The sequence below is a fragment of the Eretmochelys imbricata genome, chromosome 1 (assembly GCF_965152235.1).
Source record: "Eretmochelys imbricata isolate rEreImb1 chromosome 1, rEreImb1.hap1, whole genome shotgun sequence".
Classification (NCBI taxonomy): domain Eukaryota; kingdom Metazoa; phylum Chordata; order Testudines; family Cheloniidae; genus Eretmochelys; species Eretmochelys imbricata.
Genome location: NC_135572.1, coordinates 160,556,772 through 160,580,153, shown reverse-complemented (window position 1 = coordinate 160,580,153; position 23,382 = coordinate 160,556,772). Strand labels below are relative to the sequence as shown.

Genomic DNA, 23,382 nt, shown 5'->3' with positions numbered 1-23,382 from the left:
CTTTGTATATTTTGACATATGATGTTCACAATTTATGTTTTAATGGTTATAAAGTTTTAACTTTTTGAAACTCAATGTTTACTGTCATTACATAATAATTATTGACACCTGCTCCCAATAATTTCCCACAATTATGAATATTTAAATAAATAAATAAAATAGGAAAAAATACCCGAAAAATAAACACTGGTATTATCCATTAAAATTATTTCAAAATAAACATCAAATTTTTATAGGACAACAGCTTTATGGTGTAATTGGTTCTGAGAAGCAAGGTATGCTTTCATTAAAATGAATGAGCTGATACGTCAATTTCATCCCTTCATATCAAATCCAACAGTGATCACAGAATGTTTTTCTCAGGTCAGTTTCAGAATTTTTTTGGAATCATCTTGGAAACCTAGAGGATCCTCAGTATCTATTCACCAGTATATATAAAAATATGTAAATATCTAGGAGGGTAACAAGATCCAGAAGCAGCTAACAGCATGAGATTTAAAAAAAAAAATGCTATGATCACTATTTTTGATAGAATTGCAAAGTTAGGGCTAGATCCACACAGATGAACAACCAGTCCGCATCTGTATTACACATCATGGGATTGGGGCTTGAATGAGTAGAGCCCATGCAGAAATTATAGGCTTGGACAGTATCTCACATTCACAAATTAAAGGCTTAGACAGTGCCTTGAACACATAAGCAAAGTCATATGGATCAAAAACTCTCTGAGGAATTGTAAATAAAGAGCAATAATAAAATTCACTGTGTCTGGTACAGGAAAGGAGTCCAGTGAGCGACTGTGAAGTTTAATAGACCATTCTATCTTAATTAATATCTTTAATAAAGATCCAGTGGAGGGGAGGGGTAAATATCATGTTAATTAAGAGTGGAGAATATTTGGCAGTGTTATAAACTCCAGAAAGCGGATAGATATAATGAGAGACAGAATTGCAAGAATAATCTGGCAGGCAATAATATATGATTTAACCTGGAAAAATACAGATAAACTCAGGTACGTCTGGGGGAAAATAATCCAATGCATAGATATCAAATTAAATATTAGTGTACAAAATAATAAGACAGCCCAAAAAAATCAAAACCAAAAACCAATATAGTTTGGCGCTCACGTCTCGTAACGTGATGTTTTGCGCAACAGGCCACCAGGCCTGTGCTGAGCTCCATGAAGGGTTCTCCCATATATACTATACTGCAGCATTGCCATAGGCCATATATTAGAATCATCATGCAATAGTCTGAGAAGGTGAAAGCACCTTTCTTTGTGGCACAGGCCAGGCCCTAGAACATGGTGCTACTTTCAGGGACCTTCAGTACCAGAAAGATGTGGACAAAACTGGAAGGAGAACCTCAAGAGAAACAAAATTGATTAAGGACTGAAGGGACTCAGTCATTTGGAAAAACTAATTATTATGTATATATTTATATTTGGTGAGGCTATAATGACTAGGGAGTGTGGCGTGTAATTGTCTATTAATATTCCAAGGATGGTGATGCAATAAAGGGAGAGAGGTTGTAACCAGGAGGAATGGGATTAAATTAGAAAGAGATTGAGTGTCAGAAAAAGCTTCCTAATATTTGAAGACCTGACCCAGGAAGAAGCTCCTCACTATTTCTCCTTTCCCACTTGAGGAAGGAAGGAAGGGCAGTGCCCCTTCTCCTCTCCAAGGTACCCATGCCACCTCTGCTTCCCCTCCTTTTGTGCAAGATCCCTCCCCTGGAGAGGTTTGAATCCTGTCAATACTCCTCACCTTTAAAAGGAAAAAAAAAAGGCTGTGGAAGAAAGAGGGAAGAGATGGGATGAAGAGATTTAAATGAAGGAGAAAGAAAAATAAAAAATGCCACTTGCTTCCTAGGCACTCTTCAGTACGGACATGCCAACAGTACCTTCACCAGCTATGTCCTTTCCACTTACTGTAGTACAAATAAAGTAACCAAAGGCGGGGCAGATTTCTGCTCCCTGGATTTTTGGTACATCCCTTTCTGATATATCCCTTGCCCCCTGCTCCAACCTCCCACAGGCATCCATCCACATTCTTAATACTAAAAGGATGAAGGGGCTGGGGGTGAAAAGTCTGAAAGGTCCAACTGTTATCTAGAAAGAAAATAACTGTGCTACTTATGTCCACTCCATCTGCAGCCACTCTAGGAAACACAAAACAGAACTCTGCTCCCAACTCAACTCTTGCACATATGTTCTGCAATGCTAGCTCGACAGCAAAAAATTGGATACAATTAACTTAGGCTTGAATAGAGACTGGGAGTGGATGGGTCATTACACAAAGTAAAACTATTTCCCCTTGTTTATTCCCCCCCACGCCACTGTTCCTCAGACATTCTTGTCAACTGCTGGAAATGGCCCACCTTGATTATCACTACAAAAGGTTCCATACACACACCCCGCTCTCCTGCTCGTTATAGCTCACCTTAAGTGATCACTCTGGTTACAGTGTGTATGGTAACACCCCTTGTTTCATGTTCTCTATGTATATAAATCTCCCCACTGTATTTTCCACTGAATGCAGCCGATGAAGTGAGCTGTAGCCCATGAAAGCTTATGCTCAAATAAATTTGTTAGTCTCTAAGGTGCCACAAGTCGTCCTCTTCTATTCACTATGCATGACCTTAAATCCAATGAACCCTCTTTCCCTTTGTCTACATTATCAAAACATGATTAGATGACTGTGGATCTGGTGCTACCCCCTAGCATCCCTCCAAACATCACCCTGTCAGAGGACCAGAACCAAAATCCATTGACGTAAACAGATTTCAGAGTGGTTAGTCTGTATCAGCAAAAACAATGAGGAGTCCTTGTGGCACTTTAGAGACTAAGAAATTTATTTGGGCATAAGCTTTCAAAACTTATGCCCAAATAAATTTCTTAGTCTCTAAGGTGCCACAAGGACTCCTCGTTGGTTTTGTTGAAGTAAACAGAGAAACTCCCATTGACTTCAGTGAACTTTAGACCAGGCCCAGAATGCACAGAAACAGAACACTGTCTCACTCCTAAAGAAGAAGAATCTTCCCTGGGAAAAAAAGTCAGAATATTTAAAGTGTATCCCTTATTTGCAAGTCAACAAAATCCAAGTTAAAAGTCATGCCATACAACTGACCTCCAGATCATGAAGGTTTTCACAGAGAAGCTGAGGGACTGTGGAAGAGTCCCAAAAACTCATTGCCCTAGGAAACTTCAGGCCCATGGAGGTGACACATCTGATACAATGGTCCAAAATTTTCTATGCACCTATAGATCATGAATCGCCTGACCAACACATGTAACTGCTCACACCGTAATCTAAAAGTGGATATAGGAGACAGAAGTTCCTCTCTATCTTGATCGGATCACTAACCCCTCCAATCAGACATCATAACCCAAATTCACAAACAGGAAACCTTAGTCATCACGGTCTGTCCTCAATGACTAACAGATCCAGTTAAATTCCAAGGCTTCCTTATGAACACCATAGCCAACTCATAGACCAAGGAGAGGAAAGTCTGGTGAGACATTATTCCTCCCTGTGTCCAATACTATTGACACACTTGTATCTAAACATATCCTCCCCTACCCACAGTTTAGCATGGTTCTCAGATGATCAGACTCTGATACAATGTAATGGAAAATATAGATGGAATAGATACTGTACATCAGTCAGTGGGAAGATTCTCCCATAAATGGGGGAAACAACATTTATATAGTTCATTTTTAGCTGACTCAAGCAGTCACAGGAGAACATAACACAAACTTGCATTGGCAGGAGAGGTATACAAAACCTAATAGATCCTTCCCATCTCTAATTTCTATCATGTGGTACTCCCCTCTTTAAAATCTGCTACCAAATGTAGAAAAAGTTGCAAATGCAATGACCAGGCATTTCTTAAATAATGCAGTAAGTTACTTTTCCCTAATGGTTCCTTAGGAAAATAACGTTGTTGAAAGATGATGTCTGTCTGTATCTGTACAAGTTCCTCACTCCCACCCCCACCCCTCTCTCCTGCTGGTATTCGCTCATCTTAAGTGATCACTCTCATTTCAGTGTGTATGGCAACACCCATTGTTTCATGTTCTCTGTGTATATAAAATCTCCCCACTGTGTTTTCCACTGAATGCATCCGATGAAGTGAGCTGTAGCTCACGAAAGCTTATGCTCAAATAAATGTGTTAGTCTCTAAGGTGCCACAAATCCTCCTGTTCTTTTTGTTGAAAGAGAAAGCTAAGAAGCAATCTCAGTTTTAGAAATGAGTGAGCTCTACAAGTCTGCAAGAAGTTTGGAAAACACATTGCTGCTGCAGCAAATTTAAAGTCCAATCCTGAAAAATGCTGAGCATCTGTACTTCCTATTAACATCACTAGCAATCAACAGAAGTTGCAGGTGCTCAGCAACTCTCAAAATCATTCCCTGAAAAAAAGAAAAAGGAGTCACCTGGCTGTGGCATTTTTCTGTGTAGTATTACAATTTAAAAGAGTATTTTAATTCCTTAGCTGCATTATTGATATTACATTAGATTATTCAAAAACTCGACATATGTTTAAACCTCTTTTACTGTCACCATCAGGTCTAGCAATTTAGATTTTTATTCTGTTCAACTTGGAGAATGAAAAATCTTAGAGCTAGAGCATTTGAAATGATGTTATAAGGCTGTTGATTGTTAGATAGAATTTTGGATGCATTCAAATCTGGATCTCATCTTTGCATGTGGGACCACTGACAATATTTCTAAAGGACTATAATTTATATAGAAAATTATCTACATTCATGAATAATATTAATTAGAAAATTTAACCCATTTTAGCCATGCAGAGCTATTAAGGAGAAAAATTATCTCTCCAAGGACTTTGAGATGCTGCCATAATCTCCAGATATAAGTACAGATGAAAACTTTAGTTCTGTCTCTTAGATACTACTATGTGGTAACTACTGGCAAACAGGACTGCTGAACATCAATCACTGCAATTCATAGAACTCTTGGTGGAAAGAGATCCAAGAACCCATGGAGCCTTCTAAAGTTAAGACTTAAAGAATACGGTATAAATTATGCAATTCATTACATTAAATGCAGGTCATTGTGCCTCAGTGACACATTCTCAAGCTTTGGTCCGCTGTGTCTAATTTATGGCCCATGGAAAGTACAGAGGCTCAAAGACTCAACAGCTGTCATCCTCATGTCAATCAAAGCCCTTCAGAGACTTGTTTACCTTTCATATTTCTATACCTTTCATTCAAAGCTGCTAATCTTTCACTGCTAATTAAATCCCCATCGTGCACAATTAATACTGTCCCTCTTCTTTTTCTACCTTTTTTAAGGCATCATATTTTTCACACAACTCAGATCCTTTCAAGGTTCGTTATTATACAGGAAAAATGGGGGAATTTACGCAGGAGGGTCCATGCAGCTCTTGTTAACCTCATTGTTAGTTACCAGCAGTCCTGTGCATTACATCTTTATTACACACTAGAGTTCCTATGGACAGCTTTCTGCTCTCAGATAACTTCAGTGGGACCTCCTTATGCACAACCAAAAGCAGAATCTAGCCAATAGATTATAAAGTGAGAGATGTCTAGCATGTTGCATTATTATGAAACCAACAAGGCTCCTACTGTCTGAGCTAAGACATATTTCTTAAGTTTTCCTCTAAAAAACTAGATTTTGGAACATATAATGAGCAGCAATGCTTTCAGAAGCAAGCAAGCAAGCAGATAGCTGGTTTGACACAGAAAAAAGGACTGTGTAATAGTGCAGCATCTGAAACAAGGATTGTGGCTCATTTGCAAGTCCCTTTATTCTAAAATTCAGGATGGGGACTCCATATATTTAAGTATCTGAAACGTTTACTCTAGATTATATCTGAAAGGATTGTATGCAAGTGTAACTAATTCAAAAGTAAAGTGACAGGTTTCAGAGTAGCAGCCGTGTTAGTCTGTATCCACAAAAAGAAAAGGAGTACTTGTGGCACCTTAGAGACTAAGCAAAAATCACTATTCTATAACTAGAACGTGCAGCACCTGTTAGGGTGCTGGCTTGTTTAACTTTTTTAGGAAGTCTCACACTTCCCTCCATGGGTCTACGCTTGCTGTCTTACTTGTGTGTTCTTTAACAGATAATCCTTATGGGAGACTTTATTTTCAACTTTCTCTCTTTTACCATACTGTATACTTAGTTTTATCCCCGTTTCCATGGCATTTTGTCTAATACAGTTTGTGATAATCTCCAGTAAATATACATCCCTAGCAGATTCCTTGTAGAGGTTTCTGTTCATTTTAACTTTCCTTTCCGATAACATCCGCTACTCACTGATAATCAGCCACATTTCTCTTTTAATCCTATCCTGCCACTAATGTTCTCATATTAAATTGTCAGATGCAAAAACATACTATTGCATATTTCTTATCAACACTTCACAAAAGTTGATCAGAGACATATGGGAAAGTTGTTCTCATATTTGATACCTATGTTAGTATACATTTTCCCTCAAAATATTGATCACTAGTGGAAGGCAAATCAATAGTCCTATTATGTCTTAGCATCCTATTCATCAGCACTGGGAATCCAAGACTTTGAGGTTAATCACTATCCACCATTTGAGTTCATGGCAATATTATTGTTGCATTGATCATGGAGAGAAATAGATGCAATTGTCTCACAAAAGACACCACTTTTTAAAAAGTTAGCACTGCTGCTAAAGTACTGTGATAGTAAACAGCAAACCCTACAATCATTCTAGTTATACTGGACTGATGTTCCCTGCCTCCCTTTAACACTGGAACTGAGGCATTCATCAGAACAACTGTAATTAAACATAGACTTTATATTTAATCTGTACTGTGACCACCTCAGGAATCAGATTTTCTAAATTATTTTACATGATATGGCAAGATACGCTAAACCACCTTTTAAGGAGCATCAGTTTTAATGGATAGTTTTTACTTGCATTGTCAGTGCACATGAATTTTTTTTTCAGATATACTATTGTAGGATCAAGGCCATGATAAATGTATTAAGGCTTCATTTTTAATGGCTTGCTGTACGGTTTCTAAAACAAATAAGTTTCAGATGTAATGGCTTATTAGGGCAACCCACCCTATCCAGCTCATGGAAATGCAGTTCCGCCCTTTGTTTCTTCCAGGGACATAGCCAGGCTGGACTTAATGGAGGAACAAGCCACAGAGAGGAATGAATGGTGATACTGTACTGCTCTCCATGTATACAAGGATGCTTTGGGATGAGAAGATGATTTTTAATGGATGCAGCTTCATCAATTAAAGAAGTAAAAATTCCTATGAGAAAAAATGTTTAGGTCTGGTGAATCAGTAAAGGACCATTATTATGTTCCTACATAAGGACGGCCATACTGGGTCAGACCAAAGGTCCATCTAGCCCAGTATCCTGTCTTCCGACAGTGGCCAATGCCAGGTGCCCCTGGGGGAATGAACAGAACAGGTCATCCCCCGTCGCCCATTCCCAGCTTCTGGCAAACAGAGGCCAGGGACACCATCCCTTCCCATCCTGGCTAATAGCCATTCATGGACCTATCCTCCATGAATGTATCTAGTTCTTTCCTGAACCCTGTTATAGTCTTGGCCTTCACAACATCCTCTGGCAAGGAGTTCCACAGGTTGACTATGCATTGTGTGAAAAAAAGACTTCCTTTTGTTTGTTTTAAACCTGCTGCCTATTAATTTCATTGGATGCTCCCTAGCTTTTGTGTTATGAAAAGGAGTAAATAACACTTCCTTATTTACTTTCTCCACACCAGTCATGATTTTATAGACCTCTATCATATCTTCCCTTAGTTATCTCTTTTCTAAACTGAAAAGTCCCAGTCTTATTAATAAAAAGAAAAGGAGTACTTGTGGCACCTTAGAGACTAACAAATTTATTTGAGCATAAGCTTTTGTGAGCTACAGCTCACTTCATCGGATGCATACTGTGGAAAGTTTAGAAGATCTTATTATATACACACAAAGCATGAAAAAATACCTCTTCCCACCCCACTCTCCTGCTGGTAATAGCTTATCTAAAGTGATCACTCTGCTTACAATGACAGGTTTCAGAGTAACAGCCGTGTTAGTCTGTATTCGCATCCGATGAAGTGAGCTGTAGCTCACGAAAGCTTATGCTCAAATAAATTGGTTAGTCTCTAAGGTGCCACAAGTACTCCTTTTCTTTCTCCTTACAATGTGTATGATAATCAAGTTGGGCCATTTCCAACCCAAATCCAGGTTTTCTCACCCCCCCCCACACACACACACTCACTCTCCTGCTGGTAATAGCTTATCCAAAGTGACCACTCTCCTTACATGCTGGAAATGGCCTAACTTGATTATCATACACATTGTAAGGAGAGTGATCACTTTAGATAAGCTATTACCAGCAGGAGAGTGGGGTGGGAGGAGGTATTTTTTCATGTTCCAATAGGGTAGAATCAGGCTGTGAGGAGACAAGTCATGTTGTGGTAATTTTTCAAGATGTTCTGAATTGATAATGGAGAATGAAGGAACTTTTAATATTAAATTATCTAATTTAAAGACTATTTTAAGATTAAGAGAAATTAATCAGAAACCCATGTAATTATATGTTTGGTCATTTTAATTGTATTACATATTCTTTTAACAGGTTACAATAATAATAAAAAAGATATTTGTAACAGTTAATGGCTCAATCCTGTTCTTTAATGCCTGAGCGCAAATCACATCATCATGTCAACTGCTGTGCTGTATCTGCGATCCCGAAGTCCCAACTACTATAAGTGGATCTGTGTAGACAGGTCCTTGTGTTCAAGGGGGGTCTGCATGGGTGCAGGTTTCTAAGATCAGATCGTTGGATCACAGCCCACATAGAACAGACTAAAGTGGATTTAGTGCACTTAAAACTATACTGATATCTGTGGACAAGGTGACGGATCACTTAAAAATACTACATTTCTGTACCAAACAAATCTATTTTCATATTGTCCCAAAAATATCTAAGAAGCGACAAAACCATTTAAGCAATAGATTTGCCAGAGACAGGAAGCCAAGTTTAGAACACAAGGTATATAGAAACAAAGAATTCCATTTCTATCAGCACCACATTTATCCAAAACAGAGGGGTGGTTAACCTAGTGGAGGAACTTACAATCTTTAACTCATTTCAGCATATACTGTAGCATAGTATAAACACATTCTTAATAATACAATGCACTGACATTTAGCTCTGATTATTGTCCCCTTGCTGCAATACTCAACAGCTGTACTTTCACATCCTGTGCATGTACATCATTTACTTGAGCATATAATAGCAGATGTTTATGTTTAACCACATAATACACATTTCAGTTGTAGTACAGCAACATGCACTTTCCATACGATACAGTCTGTATACAGAATATATTGTTCTATGGATTTCTTACATACTATTAATTATATTATATATATTATAGAAAATGTTGGATTGCTACAGTGAAATCCTGGCTCCCCTGAAGTCAACGGTAGGGCTCCCACCATTGACTTCAACGGGGCCAGGATTTCACTCCTAGACCTCAGTTTGGGAGGTTAAATCAGGTTAATGGGATTTTTTTTAAAGGGATCTTTGCTGCCTCTATACATACTTTCAGTACATACTGTAGGTGTTTTGTGGAGCCCTAACTAGATAATTCAATTATTTGCATGACAGTTTGCAGTTTTCCAATGGCAAAATAATTTTTCTTTATACACAGCAGTGCAGATAGTTCTTTTTATAAACATACAGTTTAACTTCAATATATGCATAAATATATTTGGCATCCATCAAAGATTTTATTATATTATGTCTGTGGATAGTATATAAGCTTTCACACTGTGAAAGCTTCCAAATATTGTCTATAGGCATACCTGGTACAAAAATATTATTGAAATATAGGAGTCAATCGCACATATCATTTAAAACAACCAAAATAAATGTAACACAAGATTTCTTTTACTCCATAACTAACTTCACCACTAGAAAACCCAATCACAACCCAACAAATAGATTATGACACTCAAAACAAAAAAATTCTATGGCAAACAGAATTTCCTTTAAAAAAAAAAAACATCAAGTCAACACTATGCCACAATGCCAAGAAATTCTGATTTCATGTCTGGAATAAAACAAAATACATGTTAATTCCCCTGGGAGGAAGCTAAAAAAAGCCAGAGCTGTCTCAAAGCTTCAAGTCACACCTAATCACGAGGATGCATCAGAGCTACATGTGCTATACATTAATTACAGTGGAAAGATGAAATATCATTCAGCTATAATCAACACAAAGGAACCATTGAGCATTATGGAAAACACAGAAACCATATCCAATAGGGAAAGAAAGCCATTAAAGCCTACCTGAGACAAGTGAGACTGTGTCTTTCTCCCAAGAGACAACAGTGATGTATGCCTCCACAGAGGAGGGGATAATGCACTTGAAGACCGCTACATTGCCTCTCATGGCTTTCTGGTCCTCCACACGAACTGTGTAGGGTTCCCGTAAAACTAAAATGGAAGAATAGTGAGTTTTTGTTAATGAGGGAGATGGTAAAGCCAATGTAGAATTAAATAGAAAGAAGTCCTGTCTGGAAAGGCAGATGGGTATCATTTTCCCAAGGACTGAATGTAGACAACACATTTCCTCAACCTTTATAAAGGAAATCAGAAGATGAGCTCATGCCCATCAGCCCTTTCACTTTCACATGCCTTACAGCAGGCTTAATCAAAGCCACAAACCCAGAATGTTGGGATCGTGCCCTGCTGCAGTTCTTGCATTGGTCTTTCACAATTCACCTAGGATAAAGACAAATTAGGCAGGCAAGTAAATTATTATTAGACTTTCTTCATCCTAACGGCAAGGGTAAGAAAGTAAATTTTGTGTCTTGGCTGGTAAATCTGAAATAATTTTACATTGCTGATCTGAAGGGTCTCCCTGAAAAAACTCCAAGATCCTCTTGCTTACTCCAATACTATACTATACCCCATCACATTTCAATGTTCATCCTCCAGTTAATTCATGGTGTAAGGGGAAAATCATTTTCCAAGAGAAACAGTCTCCACATGTGTGACAGGTTTCAGTCGGTCCTCCGAGCCCCTAGGGGCGATGGAGAGCTATGAGCCCACTGGCAGGCCTCAGTCACACCTTTCGGGCACTGGGGAATTAGCGGGGAAGGTGTGCCGGCCAGAGTCTGCAGCGCGCCCCTCAGGCAGGGGAGCGCTGGGGTAGGGGAACTCAGGCCCATCCGACTCCACTGTGTTCCAGCCCCTGGGCCCGGTCAGTGGCGGGAGGCGAAGGTCCTGCCGCTTGGTCAGTGGGGCCATCCGCGCCCGCTGACCAAACACACCCACCACACGGTGCCGTTCTGCCCCTGGGCTACTTCCTACCCGGTCTCTCCGGTCCCTCCAGCTCGTCCGGGTATTCCGCTGCTAGCAGCTCCAGCTCCCCCTCTGTGTCGGACTCACGCCGGCCCGGGCTGCAGCAGGGCCCCTCCAGATCCTCCGGGTATTCAGCGGCTGGCAGTCCTGGTTGCCACAGGCCTTCCTCCTGGTCCGGTTCCTCCTTGCCCAGGGCCTCACCTGGGTCAGCAGCAAGATCGCGAGGGAGCAGCCTGCGTCTGTCTCCCTCCCTGGTGCTCTCCTCACTGGGCAAAGGGCCCCGCCCTTTGTACTTCCTGTCCCACCCCGCCCCTTCCGGGGATTGGCGGAAGCTTGGCCTGGCCCCGCCCACTCAGGCTGAGAGGGTGGCTCTTTACCCTCTGGTTCGGAGGGGAGCCACCCTGGCTCCCTACATACCCCAACCCTCAAATCCAGCTCCCGATCTTCGGAGCTGGCGTCCTCACCCTCTCCGAGGCGGGATAGGAAATCCGCATTGGCATGGTCTCGTCCCGCCCGATGGTGAATCACGAAGGCATAGGGCTGCAGAGCGAGATACCACCGCATCAGCCTGGCATTATTGTCCTTCATCTTATTAAGCCACTTTAGGGGTGCGTGGTCCGTAACCAGTATAAAGGGGGCCCCGAGGAGGTAGTAGCGGAGAGCATTGACTGCCCACTTAACAGCTAGGGCTTCTTTCTCCACGACGGAGCAGTTCCGTTCTCTGGGAAACAGCTTCCGACTGAGGTAAACAATCGGGTGTTCCTCCCCCTCCACCTCCTGCGAGAGGACCGCCCCAAACCAGACGCCTGAGGCATCAGTCTGAACAATAAAGTCACGATGAAAGTCAGGGCTGAAGAGTATTGGATCACTACACAGCCGTTCTTTGATGGTTCGAAAGGCTGTCTCGCACTCATCAGACCAATGCATCCGGCGGGGACTGTCCTTGGTCAAGAGCTCCGTTAGCGGGGCCGTAATGCTTACGAAGTGGGGTACAAACTGCCGGTAATAACCAGCTAAGCCCAAAAATTGACGCACTTGCCTCTTCGTGGTCGGCACCGGACATTCCTGGAGTGCTTGGACTTTCCCGATGAGGGGGCGGACCTGTCCCCAGCCCAAGGTGTTCCCCAGGTAAGTGGTTTCCTCTCACCCGATTCGGCATTTTTTTGGATTGGCCGTAAGCCCGGCTGCGCGGAGGTCCCGGAGGACTGCCGCTACTTGGTTAAGATGTTCCTCCCAGTTATTGCCATAGATGAGCACATCGTCCAGGTAGGCCGCAGCGTACTCCGTGTGGGGTTGCATCACCCAGTCCATCAAACGCTGGAAGGTTGCCGGGGCCCCATGTAGGCCGAAAGGCATCCGGGTGAAATGGTATAACCCTGAAGGGAAGGCAAACGTGGTCTTCTCCTTGGACCTGGGATCCAAGGGGATCTGCCAGTACCCTTTAGTGAGATCTAAAATGGTGATATAACAGGCCTCCCCAAGCCAGTCGAGGAGCTCATCGACATGGGGCTTCGGGTAGGCGTCAAATTTTGAGATGGCGTTTACCCTCCTGAAGTCAATGCAAAACCGCCGGCTCCCATCTGGCTTTGGTACGAGGATGACGGGGTTCCGCCACTCACTCTGGGAGCGCTCAATAACACCCAGCTCCAACATCGCCTGGACTTCTTCCTCTACGGCCTCCCGCATTCGCCTAGGCAATGGCCGGGTTGTCTGTCGGACCACCACCCCGGGTTCCGTCTGGATCACATGGTAGGTGAGCGTAGTCCGCCCGGGTTTCACAGTGAATGTCTTGGAGAATGCCCTTACTAAGCAGGGTGCCTGTTCTTGCTGCTCGACAGTGAGTGTCTCTGCAAGCTGGGGCTCACCATTTTCCGACTCCTCAGGTGGTTGGGACCCCAGTTCCGGTTCGGGGGGGATATGGGGCAATGAGGAGCCCTTCCCGGTCCTGCCAGGGTTTTAAGAGGTTTAAATGATAAATCTGTTTTTCCTTATGGTGGCCAGGGTGCCGAATCTCATAGGTTACTGGCCCTACCTGGTGGAGGACCTCATATGGACCCTGCCAGCGGGCAAAAAGCTTTGATTCCTCTGAGGGGAGAAGGAGGAGTACTCGGTCTCCTGGCCCAAATGATCGAGCCTGGGTGCCCCAATTGTAGTGCTGCTCCTGGACTCTTTGGGCGATGTTTAAGTTCTCCCTCGCAAGCTCGCCTGCCCCTGCAGTTGTAAGACGTATTGCAAGAGACCCTGTGTTGCGGACGGGATGTGTTCCCAAGTCTCCCTCAAGAGGTCCAACACCCCGCGGGGTCGCCACCCATAGAAGAGCTCAAACGGGGAGAACTTCGTGGACGCCTATGGGACTTCTCAAATTGCCAGTAGCAAAGGAGGGAGCAGCTGGTCCCACTGGCGGAGGTCCTGGGTGGGGAAACGCCACAACATTCCCTTCAGGGTCCGGTTAAACCGTTCGACTAGTCCGTCAGTCTGGGGATGGTAGACCGAGGTCTGCAATTTCTTAATCCCCAATAGGGCACATACCTGGCGGAACAGCTTAGACGTGAAGTTGTTCCCTTGATCAGTTAGTATCTCCCGTGGAAGGCCCACCCTTGCGAAGATCTTCACGAGCTCCGCTGCGATAGTGCGGGCGGTGATACTTCTTAAGGGGACGGCCTCGGGGAAGCGGGTGGCATAGTCCATCAGGACGAGGATGTATTGATGGCCTGCCTTACTTTTTGGAAAAGGCCCGACCAGGTCCATTGCTACTCGCTCAAATGGTACACCTACGACTGGTAACGGGACCAGGGGGACCTTCCGTACCCCTGCCGGGGCTGCATGCTGGCAGTCCGGGCACGATGCACAGTAATCCTTCACCTCACGGTGGACGCCAGGCCAGAAGAACCTGGCCAGGACCCTGGCCCCGTTTTTTTCCTGCCCTAAATGGCCGGCAGCCGGGATGTCATGTGCAAGCTTCAGGACAGCCCGATGATGAATGCGGGGGACCACGAGTTGGGTCCGGACCTCTTGGGTCTGGGGGTCTCGGTCTCAGTAGAGCCGCTCGTAGTTGAGTTCAAACCGGGGCCATTGGGTGGTGCGCCGCGCCTCCACGACCTCACCATCCACCCGGGCCAGCTGCTCATAGGCAAACCAGAGCGTAGGGTCCTCCCTTTGATCCCGGCTAAAGTCCACCAGGTCAGGAGGGGGACCAGCCATTTCCAGGCCATCCGGTGCGGGGGTGGGACCCGGGTCAGCTCCAGGGTCGGAGCTCGAGTCAGGTCCTGTCTTCCTCTCAGGCGGGGCTCCCTCGAACGCCTCTTTGGTGGGTAGGGAATGGAGCACCCCAATGAAGTCTGGCCTGTCACGGCCCAGGATCACGGGATAGGTAAGGGATGACGCCACCGCCACATTCATTAACTGAGTTGCTCTGTTCACCGTGATGGGACCCGAACCGTGGGGTACGATTTTACGTCTCCATGGATGCACTGAATCCGTACTTCCCCAATGGTCCGCTTGGTGTCCGAGAAGAGCGCCTGGCAGACGACAGTCTGCCCACAGCCCGAATCAACTAGACCCACCACGGGGACCCCAGCAATTTCCATGGGAGCTGTCAGTTTGGCCACGGAGGGCAGACGGGCCCGTCGCTCCCCGGCGCACACCAGGCCAAAGTTGCAGTCCATTGCAGGACAGCCCCATTGCAGATGACCATGCTCGCCACATCGGAAACAAGGTCCTACCTCTGGGTGCGCCGGCCGCGTGGGGGCACCAGTGGGGCTGCAGAGGGGACGGGGGCCTGGTGGTCGGGTTAAGTGTCCAGGGCCGGAGAGTGGCATGGACTCGAGGCGTCGGGAAAACTCGGCCCTGCTGCCATCTGGTCGTCGGGTGTGGTGGGGTGCGTTGGTTTGGGAGGTGGGCCCCCTCTGTTCAAGTTTCTGTGCGTTGGGTCCAGGGTTTGGGGGGCGGGCGGCCGGTCCTGTCGGGGCCTCTGCCTCGAGGAAGTCCTCCATAAGCGTGACAGCCGTGCTCAGACTTTGTGGCCGGTGCCACAACACCCAAGCCCTCCCCTGAGGTGGGAGAATGTGCACGAATTGTTCGACGATGACCTGTTCAGTCACCTCAGCTGCGGTTCGACGCTCGGGTTGGAGCCATCGGGTACCTGCGTCCTTCAGTTCCTGGGCCACAGCCCGGGGTCTGGTGCCCGGTGGGTAGACCTTTTCCTGAAACCGTCGCCGAAAAGTCTCCGGGGTAATGTCGAAGGCATCCAAGATAGCTGTTTTCACTCGAGCATAAATGCGGGCCTCATCATCTGGGAGCCCACAGTAAGCCTTCTGGGCCAGCCCAGTCAGATATGGGGCGAGGAGTGTCGCCCATTGGTCGGGCGCCCAACCAGCCACTGAGGCAACCCGCTCGAAGGTCACTAGATAGGCCTCCGGGTCATCCTCCGGCCCCATCTTGGCCAGACGGATCGGTGGGGCGGGAGGGGTTGGGGTGGCTGCCCGCTCCGGTTGAGCACCACCATGGCCCGGCCACAGGGTTGCAAGCTGCTGGAAGCATTGGGTTTCTTGTTCCTGGTGCTGGGCCCCCAGGGTTTGAAGCAACTGCTGCTGGTGGGCGCCCAGCTGCTGTACGAGTTGGTACTGCTGCTGTTGCTGGCTCTCAGCCAGGAACTTGATAAGCCTTTCCATCTCCATCGTTCCAGGAGGGGAGCTTCAGAGGCCGCCTCGCGCTAACCCCTTTCTGCAGGGATAGGGATCGCCTGCTCGCATTCTCCACCAATTGTGACAGGTTTCAGTCAGTCCTCTGAGCCCCTAGGGGGCGATGGAGAGCTATGGTCCCACTGGCAGGCCTCAGTCACACCTTTTGGGTGCTGGGGAATTAGCGGGGAAGGTGTGCCGGCCGGAGTCTGTAGCGCGCCCCTCAGGCAGGGGAGCGCCGGGGTAGGGGAACTCAGGCCCATCCAACTCCACTGCGTTCCAGCCCCTGGGCCCGGTCAGTGGCGGGAGGCGAAGGTCCTGCTGCTGGGTCAGCAGGGCCGTCCGCACCCCGCTGACCAAACACACCCACCCCACGGTGCCGTTCTACCCCTGGGCTACTTCCTACCCGGTCTCTCCGGCGGGTCTCTCCGGTCCCTCCAGCTCGTCCGGGTATTCCGCTGCTGGCAGCTCCAGCTCCCCCTCTGTGTTGGACTCACGCCAGCCCGGGCTGCAGCCTGGCCCCTCCAGGTCCTCCGGGTATTCAGCGGCTGGCAGTCCTGGTTGCCACAGGCCTTCCTCCCGGTCCGGTTCCTCCTTGCCCAGGGCCTCACCTGGGTCAGCAGCAAGATCGCGAGGGAACAGCCTGCGTCTGTCTCCTTCCCTGGTGCTCTCCTCACTGGGCAAAGGGCCCCACCCTTTGTACTTCCTTTCCCATCCCTCCCCTTCTGGGGATTGGCAGAAACTTGGCCTGGCCCCACCCACTCAGGCTGAGAGGGTGGCTCTTTACCCTCTGGTTTGGAGGGGAGCCACCCTGGCTCCCTACAACATGAAAAAAAAATGATGCTCTGTCTCATGCCAGCTTGTTTAGGTTTTTATAGCACACTTCCTTCAGAAGCTGAGCATTCTACTTTACCAGAGGGAGCACAGGCTCCCCCAATACTGGTGGGAAGTTCCCACATGGTGGTTCCGTTGAATTAAGCTGCCAACCTTCTCTTGGTGCAAGGATAAGTGGGACAACCAGAAGGACGGGAGAGAGGAATTTAGGATGGAGGGGAGAGAGAAGAGTCGAAGGTGCTAACCATGGAATCAACAGAGATGAGTGAGAAGTAAGGAAGAAGGGTGCTCAAATTTGCAGAGAAATGAAGCGTGTTAATAGACTGAAAGTCTCAAAGGTTGAGCAGAAAAGTGGGGGAGGAGGTGGAGTGGGCAATACTGAAAGAAATAAAGTAGTGATCAGAAAAGGGAAACTCTGATAGTGAAATACGTTAGTGGGAACAGTACTAGTGACCCTGCTGGCAGCTGGGAGAATTGATCCAGAGATGAAAGTCAAAGGAAGATGGTAGGGAGTGGAAGAGGCAACAGCATCTACCAGATCAATACGACAGGTGAGCATTTCTGGAGTAGGGGGTGGAAGATAAATGGGAGAAGAGGAAATCCAGGCACTGTAATCAATGAAAAATAGAGATGAGAAGCCTGTGGACAGTAACTAACAGGAGAGGGAGATAGAGATTAATGCCTGATGGAGTACAGTTCAGAAGTGGAAAAGGTGGGAAGTGGCATGAGTGAGACAGTAGGAGCTCAATATCACCACTGCTCCATATCTGGGCTGTGTGAGAAGAGACCGCTACAAGGACGCAGCTACAAAAGGGGTGTTGGAGAAGGGGGAAGCCAGTTTCAGTGAATACAAAGAGAGATGAAAGGAGCAAGAGGCAAAGCGGCCACGCAGGTCTAGAAGTCATCATTACCCATGACAATAATTTCAGTGCCCTAAGGTAATCAAGTCAGTAGAGCTATGGGACCGTTGTATAGAAACTTCCTTTATTCCCACTGCAGAACAAAACAAAAACAAAAAACTAAACAAAAAAAATTCACTGAGAGCAAAATTTAAGTATAAACACACTCACTCTAAGTGGGTGTGGCTGTATTTGCTTCCCAGTATTTGGATGTATATTTCTGGAATAAAGAAGCCATGGATTCATAAAATGGTGACCTCTTTACAACTACTCCAAAAAAACCTTGTATATGGCCAGATTCAAATGGTAAGGTAAGCATAGTGAAGGGTTTAAAATTACAGTGCAACCACTAGCTCATGAACAGAAAAGGTTTTTTTTTTTAGTTTTACAATCTGCATAGACAATTATATAGTTTAAAGGTTAACAGGTCTAAAAATAAAATAAATCAAAATTAAGTATTAAGAGAAGATGGCACCATTAGCCTATATATTACTGATTATAAATAATGAGTCAAAGTTACTAACTCTGATCACAAACTTGCTGGATTGTTACTGTTCTCTTACAGTAGCAACCTTGGAACGCCTCTTCCCGTGTGAAGAAGCCAGCTACCGTCTTTCCATGCTCCAGTGAAGAGCTCGCAAAGCACAAGCATCTCCTTCTTTATGTGGCTAACTGTCTCCTACCACTAATGCTCCAGGGATAGCTCGCAGAGCATGGGCTATTTTGAGAAGGTATCATGACACAATATTATGAACAGGGCTAATGCAAGCTGATTCACATTTTTTCTGAACTACTTGTACAGTTACAAAAACCTGTCATGTCATTAAAAAAGCCACTTCCAGGGCAATTGTTCCAAGAAGCAAACATACACAAACACCTGTAAATCAATGAAACTTGACAGAGGCAGAACTAATCTCATTTCCTCAATCCCTTGCTGGGGAGACTTACAGTATGTGGACCTTGACATTTTGGCATATGGGAAGGGAGAGGGCACACGTTCATCAGATTTCCAAACCAAACCATTAATCTTTGGAATTTGCAATATCCAAGGAGGTTGAGATAGATCACAAAAGTAATTATTCAGTCCCAAACTGCATGAGACAGTTCTTGTTTGTGTACATGCACTAACTTTTTTGTTTTATGCATTCACAATGTTGCTAAGCCTCATGATTTTTATCACGAGCCTTGTGATTTTTGCTGTTTTTCTTAAAGCCCAGATCCCAGAGTCATTTGATTGCATGAGACTCATCTTTCATGGGAAAAAAAAAAATTCTCTTTCACAGTTGCTTGGGGAAAAAAAAAACACTTGAAAGCAAGATGGACCTACCTCCATTTACCCCCGCTGAGGATCTGCCCAGAAAGTTTATCTACATTATGTGCAAAGCCAAAACAATTTCAGCTCAACCATCCCCTTTGAGCACCTCCACCATCCACAAAAATCCACAGGGTAGCTGCCGGACAGGCTAAGTTTTCCTCCAGGGATTTCCTGCAATGGATGCCAGGGATTCATTGCCTCTCCTGACCAGTCAGGGTCTAGCTTTGTGTCAGGCTATTCCATTAGTCACATGTCTAGCTCTAAGAAGTCCTCTAATTGGCTGGGAAAGAGGGCACTGCACCCACTTTAAGTGGAGTTAGGGTAGAGCAAAGAGCCACTCCAGCTTTCATCCTGCTTGCAGCAGGGTTTCTCTCTACCTGCTGTGGGGTACGACTTAGACCCAGTCGTTGGTCCTTTTCTCAGGATACTGCATTTAATTACCAAATAGAGAGCATTTTTATGTTGACTAATCACTGCGTTCTCTTTTCTGCCGTGGCCAAGTCAGAATCATTTTCAGGCTTCCATATGATCCAGCATTTTGTGTCAGAACTTTTGGGGGACTGTGTATTCTTTGCCAAAACTTACATTTTGTCATCTCTTTGCTCTCTTCATAACAGGATATGCAGAGGCCACACTGGTAGCTGGGATCCAAGTAACTGTGTTTACTAACTATATACAAATATACAAGGCCTTGCTATCTGTACCCACTGCTACTCTGGCAGCGTTCTGACGGCTCCTGCAATAGAAAATAGGGAGGCCCACTAGAGGGCTCCCCAACTATTTATAGCAGAGGTGGGCAAACTATGGCGGCCCACGGGACCATTCTGCCAGGCCCCTGAGCTCCTAACCCAGGAGGCTAGCCCCTGGCCCCTCCCCTGCTGTTCCCCCGCAGCCTCAGCTCATTGTGCCACCGGCGCAATGCTCTGGGCGGCGGGGCGGCGAGCTCCTGGGGCAGCGCAGCTGCAGAGCCCGGCCTGACCCGGTGCTCTGTGCTGCGCAGTGGCGTGGCTGGCTCCAGCTGGGCAGCGCAGCTGTAGCACCGGCAGCCACCGGTGCTCCAGGCAGCGCAGTAAGCGGGCAGGGAGTGGGGAAGGGGAGTTGAATAGAGGGCAGGGTGGTTCGCGGGGTGGTCAGGGGCCGGGGTGTGGATAGGGGTCGGGGCGGTCAGAGAGCGGGGAACAGGGGGGTTGAATGGGGGCAGGGGTTCTGGGGGCAGTCAGAGAGAAGGGGTGGTTGGGTGGAGCATGGGTTCCGGGGGGGGCAGTCAGGAAGGAGAGGGGAGTTGGATGGGGCAGTGGGGGGCAGTTAGGGGTGGGGGGTCCGGGGACAGTCAGGGGACAGAGAGCAGGGGGGGTGGATGGGGCAGGGGTCTTGGGGAGCCGTCAGGGAACGGGGATGAGGCAGAAGTCCCAGGGGGGCTGTCAGAGGGCGAGAAGCGGGGGTGGGGTTGAATAGGGGGTGGGGGCCAGGCCACGCCTGCCGTTTGGGGAGGCACAGCCTCCCCTAACTGGCCCTCCATACAATTTCTGAAACCCGATGCGGCCCTCAGGCCAAAAAGTTTCCCCGCCCCCGGTTTATAGGGATATCACCCAGTTCCTATACATTGCAAATACATTATCCAGTTTCTGTAGGGATAGTAAGGAGGGGTATATATCTCCCAGAATTGTGGGACTGGGCATATCCCTGGGACTGAGACTGAATGGTGGAGATAGCCTGGTATCTGGCTCAATGGCAGCTCTAATACTCTTGAAATTTGTTGGTGAGGAAGAGGGGGCATTTGTGATTTGTGTATGCAGGCCCGGTTGGACTGGGCTGTTTATCAGGATGGAAAACTGTTTTGACCGTGGGGAGAATGAGTGAAATATGGCTGGGCAGAAGCTGCAGCCATCCTTTGCAGAGGGTATAGTTATTCCCTTCTTTCCTTTGCTTATGCTCTTGATGTTTGTTTATTTAGCAAAATCGCTGTCTTTGTGCCACAGACTATCCTTAGATTCTAAGGTGGTGTCTTGGTGATCCCACAAGCCACAGAGGGAACAGAAAAATGGTTTGCACATTCAAGTACCTATTTGCACAATTACTTCTTAATATACACCTATATACCTGTGGAGGTATGCAGACATTTTCAGCTGCTTCATAGGTCCCTGCAGCTGCGTGGACCTCATTGCATCAGAGCCTTAGTTAGCACGGGTTTCAAGATACAGTCTTCTTTAGGCAGTCACATTAGTGTATCCACAAAAGAATTGCAAATTGATTAACTAATATTTGAATCTTTAAGCATCATTAGCATGCAAAATTTTATGAGGAAACCACCCAACACTTTAGTGTTTCTGCTTAAAAGAAGCTCCAGAAAAGAACTGCAAGGAAGTAAAGACAGATGCATTGGCAAAACCACACAGGGAAGCTGATATGACATCTGCTCTCCCTAAAAAGATCAAATCTCTTGTCCACAGATTCAATAAACTCAAAAAAAGCATATTCTACCCAGAAAATGCATGTATTTTTGTAGACAGTATGTTTTGGATAATGCATTTTACGAATTTCTTGGAGATGTCAGTTTTTCTTTGTACCTTCTAATTATCACTTTGCATGTCTTTGAAGTAATATTTAGCATTAGTAAGACTAAAAGTCAGGAAGCAGAAACTATTAACTGACATAATGCACTTCACAATCTGGATTTTCCTTGTTTGCAAACAGATAATCATAAGAAGAGCTATAACCCCAAAACGCTATATTTGTGCATGGTTTGCAATTTCTCTAATACAGCTACTGGACTGCAGATACTCTAGGACAGATCCTCAGATGGTATATATTATGCTGATGTAAACTGGTGATTAAGCTAGTGTAAACTGAAGTTACAGGTGCTTTTTGACAATTTAGATCAGCTGAGGATCTGTCCCCCCCAAATTTTTTTAATTAAAATTTTGATTTTAGAGTTTTGTGCACTAGTAGAATAGTGGTAATAGACTTGAGTCTAATTACATTTAAAATCAATTCTCCCTTTATACAGTCCACCCCTTTTTATTCAGTCAACTCAGAAAATAGTTGCCAAACTGCTATGCCCACAATACAAAAAATCCTTTGCATACTTTAAGTTAAACATAAAGCTATTCCTATATATTTACAATAGCATTTGATTATTATTTATCAATATACATGTTCATTCCCCGCCCCCCCCCAAAAACCCCAACAACATTGCAGGGAGAGTCCTCATCTCCCCCATCCCTAACTCTTTAAAGAGTAAATAGATTCTGATCAATGGCCTCTCTCTAACTGTTCAGCTGGGAATCTTGGCATCTTTCAGAAACTTGATGGACTTTGGGATGGGACTTTTAACTTCTCTTTTATAAAAATAGGCTAAGCCAATATTGTTTCAGTTGATTTTATTAAGAACTCTAGACTGCCCTTCTAGGCCACAGTCTTTGCTCCAGTTCACAATCGCTACCACTTTTAGCCAGAAACACATGGTCTCCTCCCTTGCCCAACTTGAAGTTATGAAGTAAAGAACCATACTTACCGGCCTTAATGTGAACATCCTGACTTCTGATTTTCCCTGAAGGATTTTCAGCTGTGCAATAGTAAGTGTTATCATGGATTAAGTTATTAAAGCTTGAAGGAGGGAAGGGGAAAATTTGGAGAGTGCCATTGGGGTGGACGTGGCGGATCCCTGGGACATCATAGATCTCCTCGCCCGTTGCTAGGTACCATCTGAGTGTCACAGGAGGGATCCCTGCTGCAGGACAGGGCACCAGTGTCCCTGTGGTGCTAGCAAACACTACCTCTTGCAAAGATGCATTGACAAAATACAGGCTGGCATGTAGATCTTCACTGAAAACTGCAAGATAAAACAGACAAATGTGTATTTAACAGCTAAGAAAATATTACTGCACATATCACAATTTTACACCTACAACTTAGTAGTATATAGTGATGCTCAGGATTTTTCTGCTCCTTTAAGTAATTTCTTTTTGTAAAACACACACATCACAATCAATTTTGAACTGTTATGACAGTTGATGGAGGTAACTAGAGCAACTGGATCCTAATATAGGATATGACAATTTGTTTCTGTGTTTTGTCAGAATAAAACAACCAAAAAGCTATGGATCTCAAAACACAAAACAAAGGCGTTACTCCCCAGCAAGATTACCATTAGTCTGGAAAGAAGCAAATTAGATCACCTTTCCCATTGCTGATCCAGGATTCTTGCTAAGACCAGTCAAATACTCGCAGTAATTTACTTCAGTGAAACTTTCAGTAACTACAGTTTGCTGTCTGGCAAAGACTGTTA

General features: G+C 45.5%; 1 protein-coding gene across 1 annotated transcript in view; it reads right to left on the bottom strand.

The window, feature by feature from the left end:
• DSCAM (DS cell adhesion molecule) overlaps window positions 1-23,382 on the bottom strand; it is a 558,550-nt gene that overhangs the window by 503,815 nt on the left and 31,353 nt on the right. The window contains exons 2-3 of the mRNA XM_077813965.1: window positions 22,609-22,926; window positions 10,351-10,497 (exon numbers count right to left, since the gene is read on the bottom strand). Of these exons, the coding sequence (XP_077670091.1) occupies window positions 10,351-10,497; window positions 22,609-22,926 (465 nt within the window). The remainder of the gene's footprint in view (window positions 1-10,350; window positions 10,498-22,608; window positions 22,927-23,382) is intronic.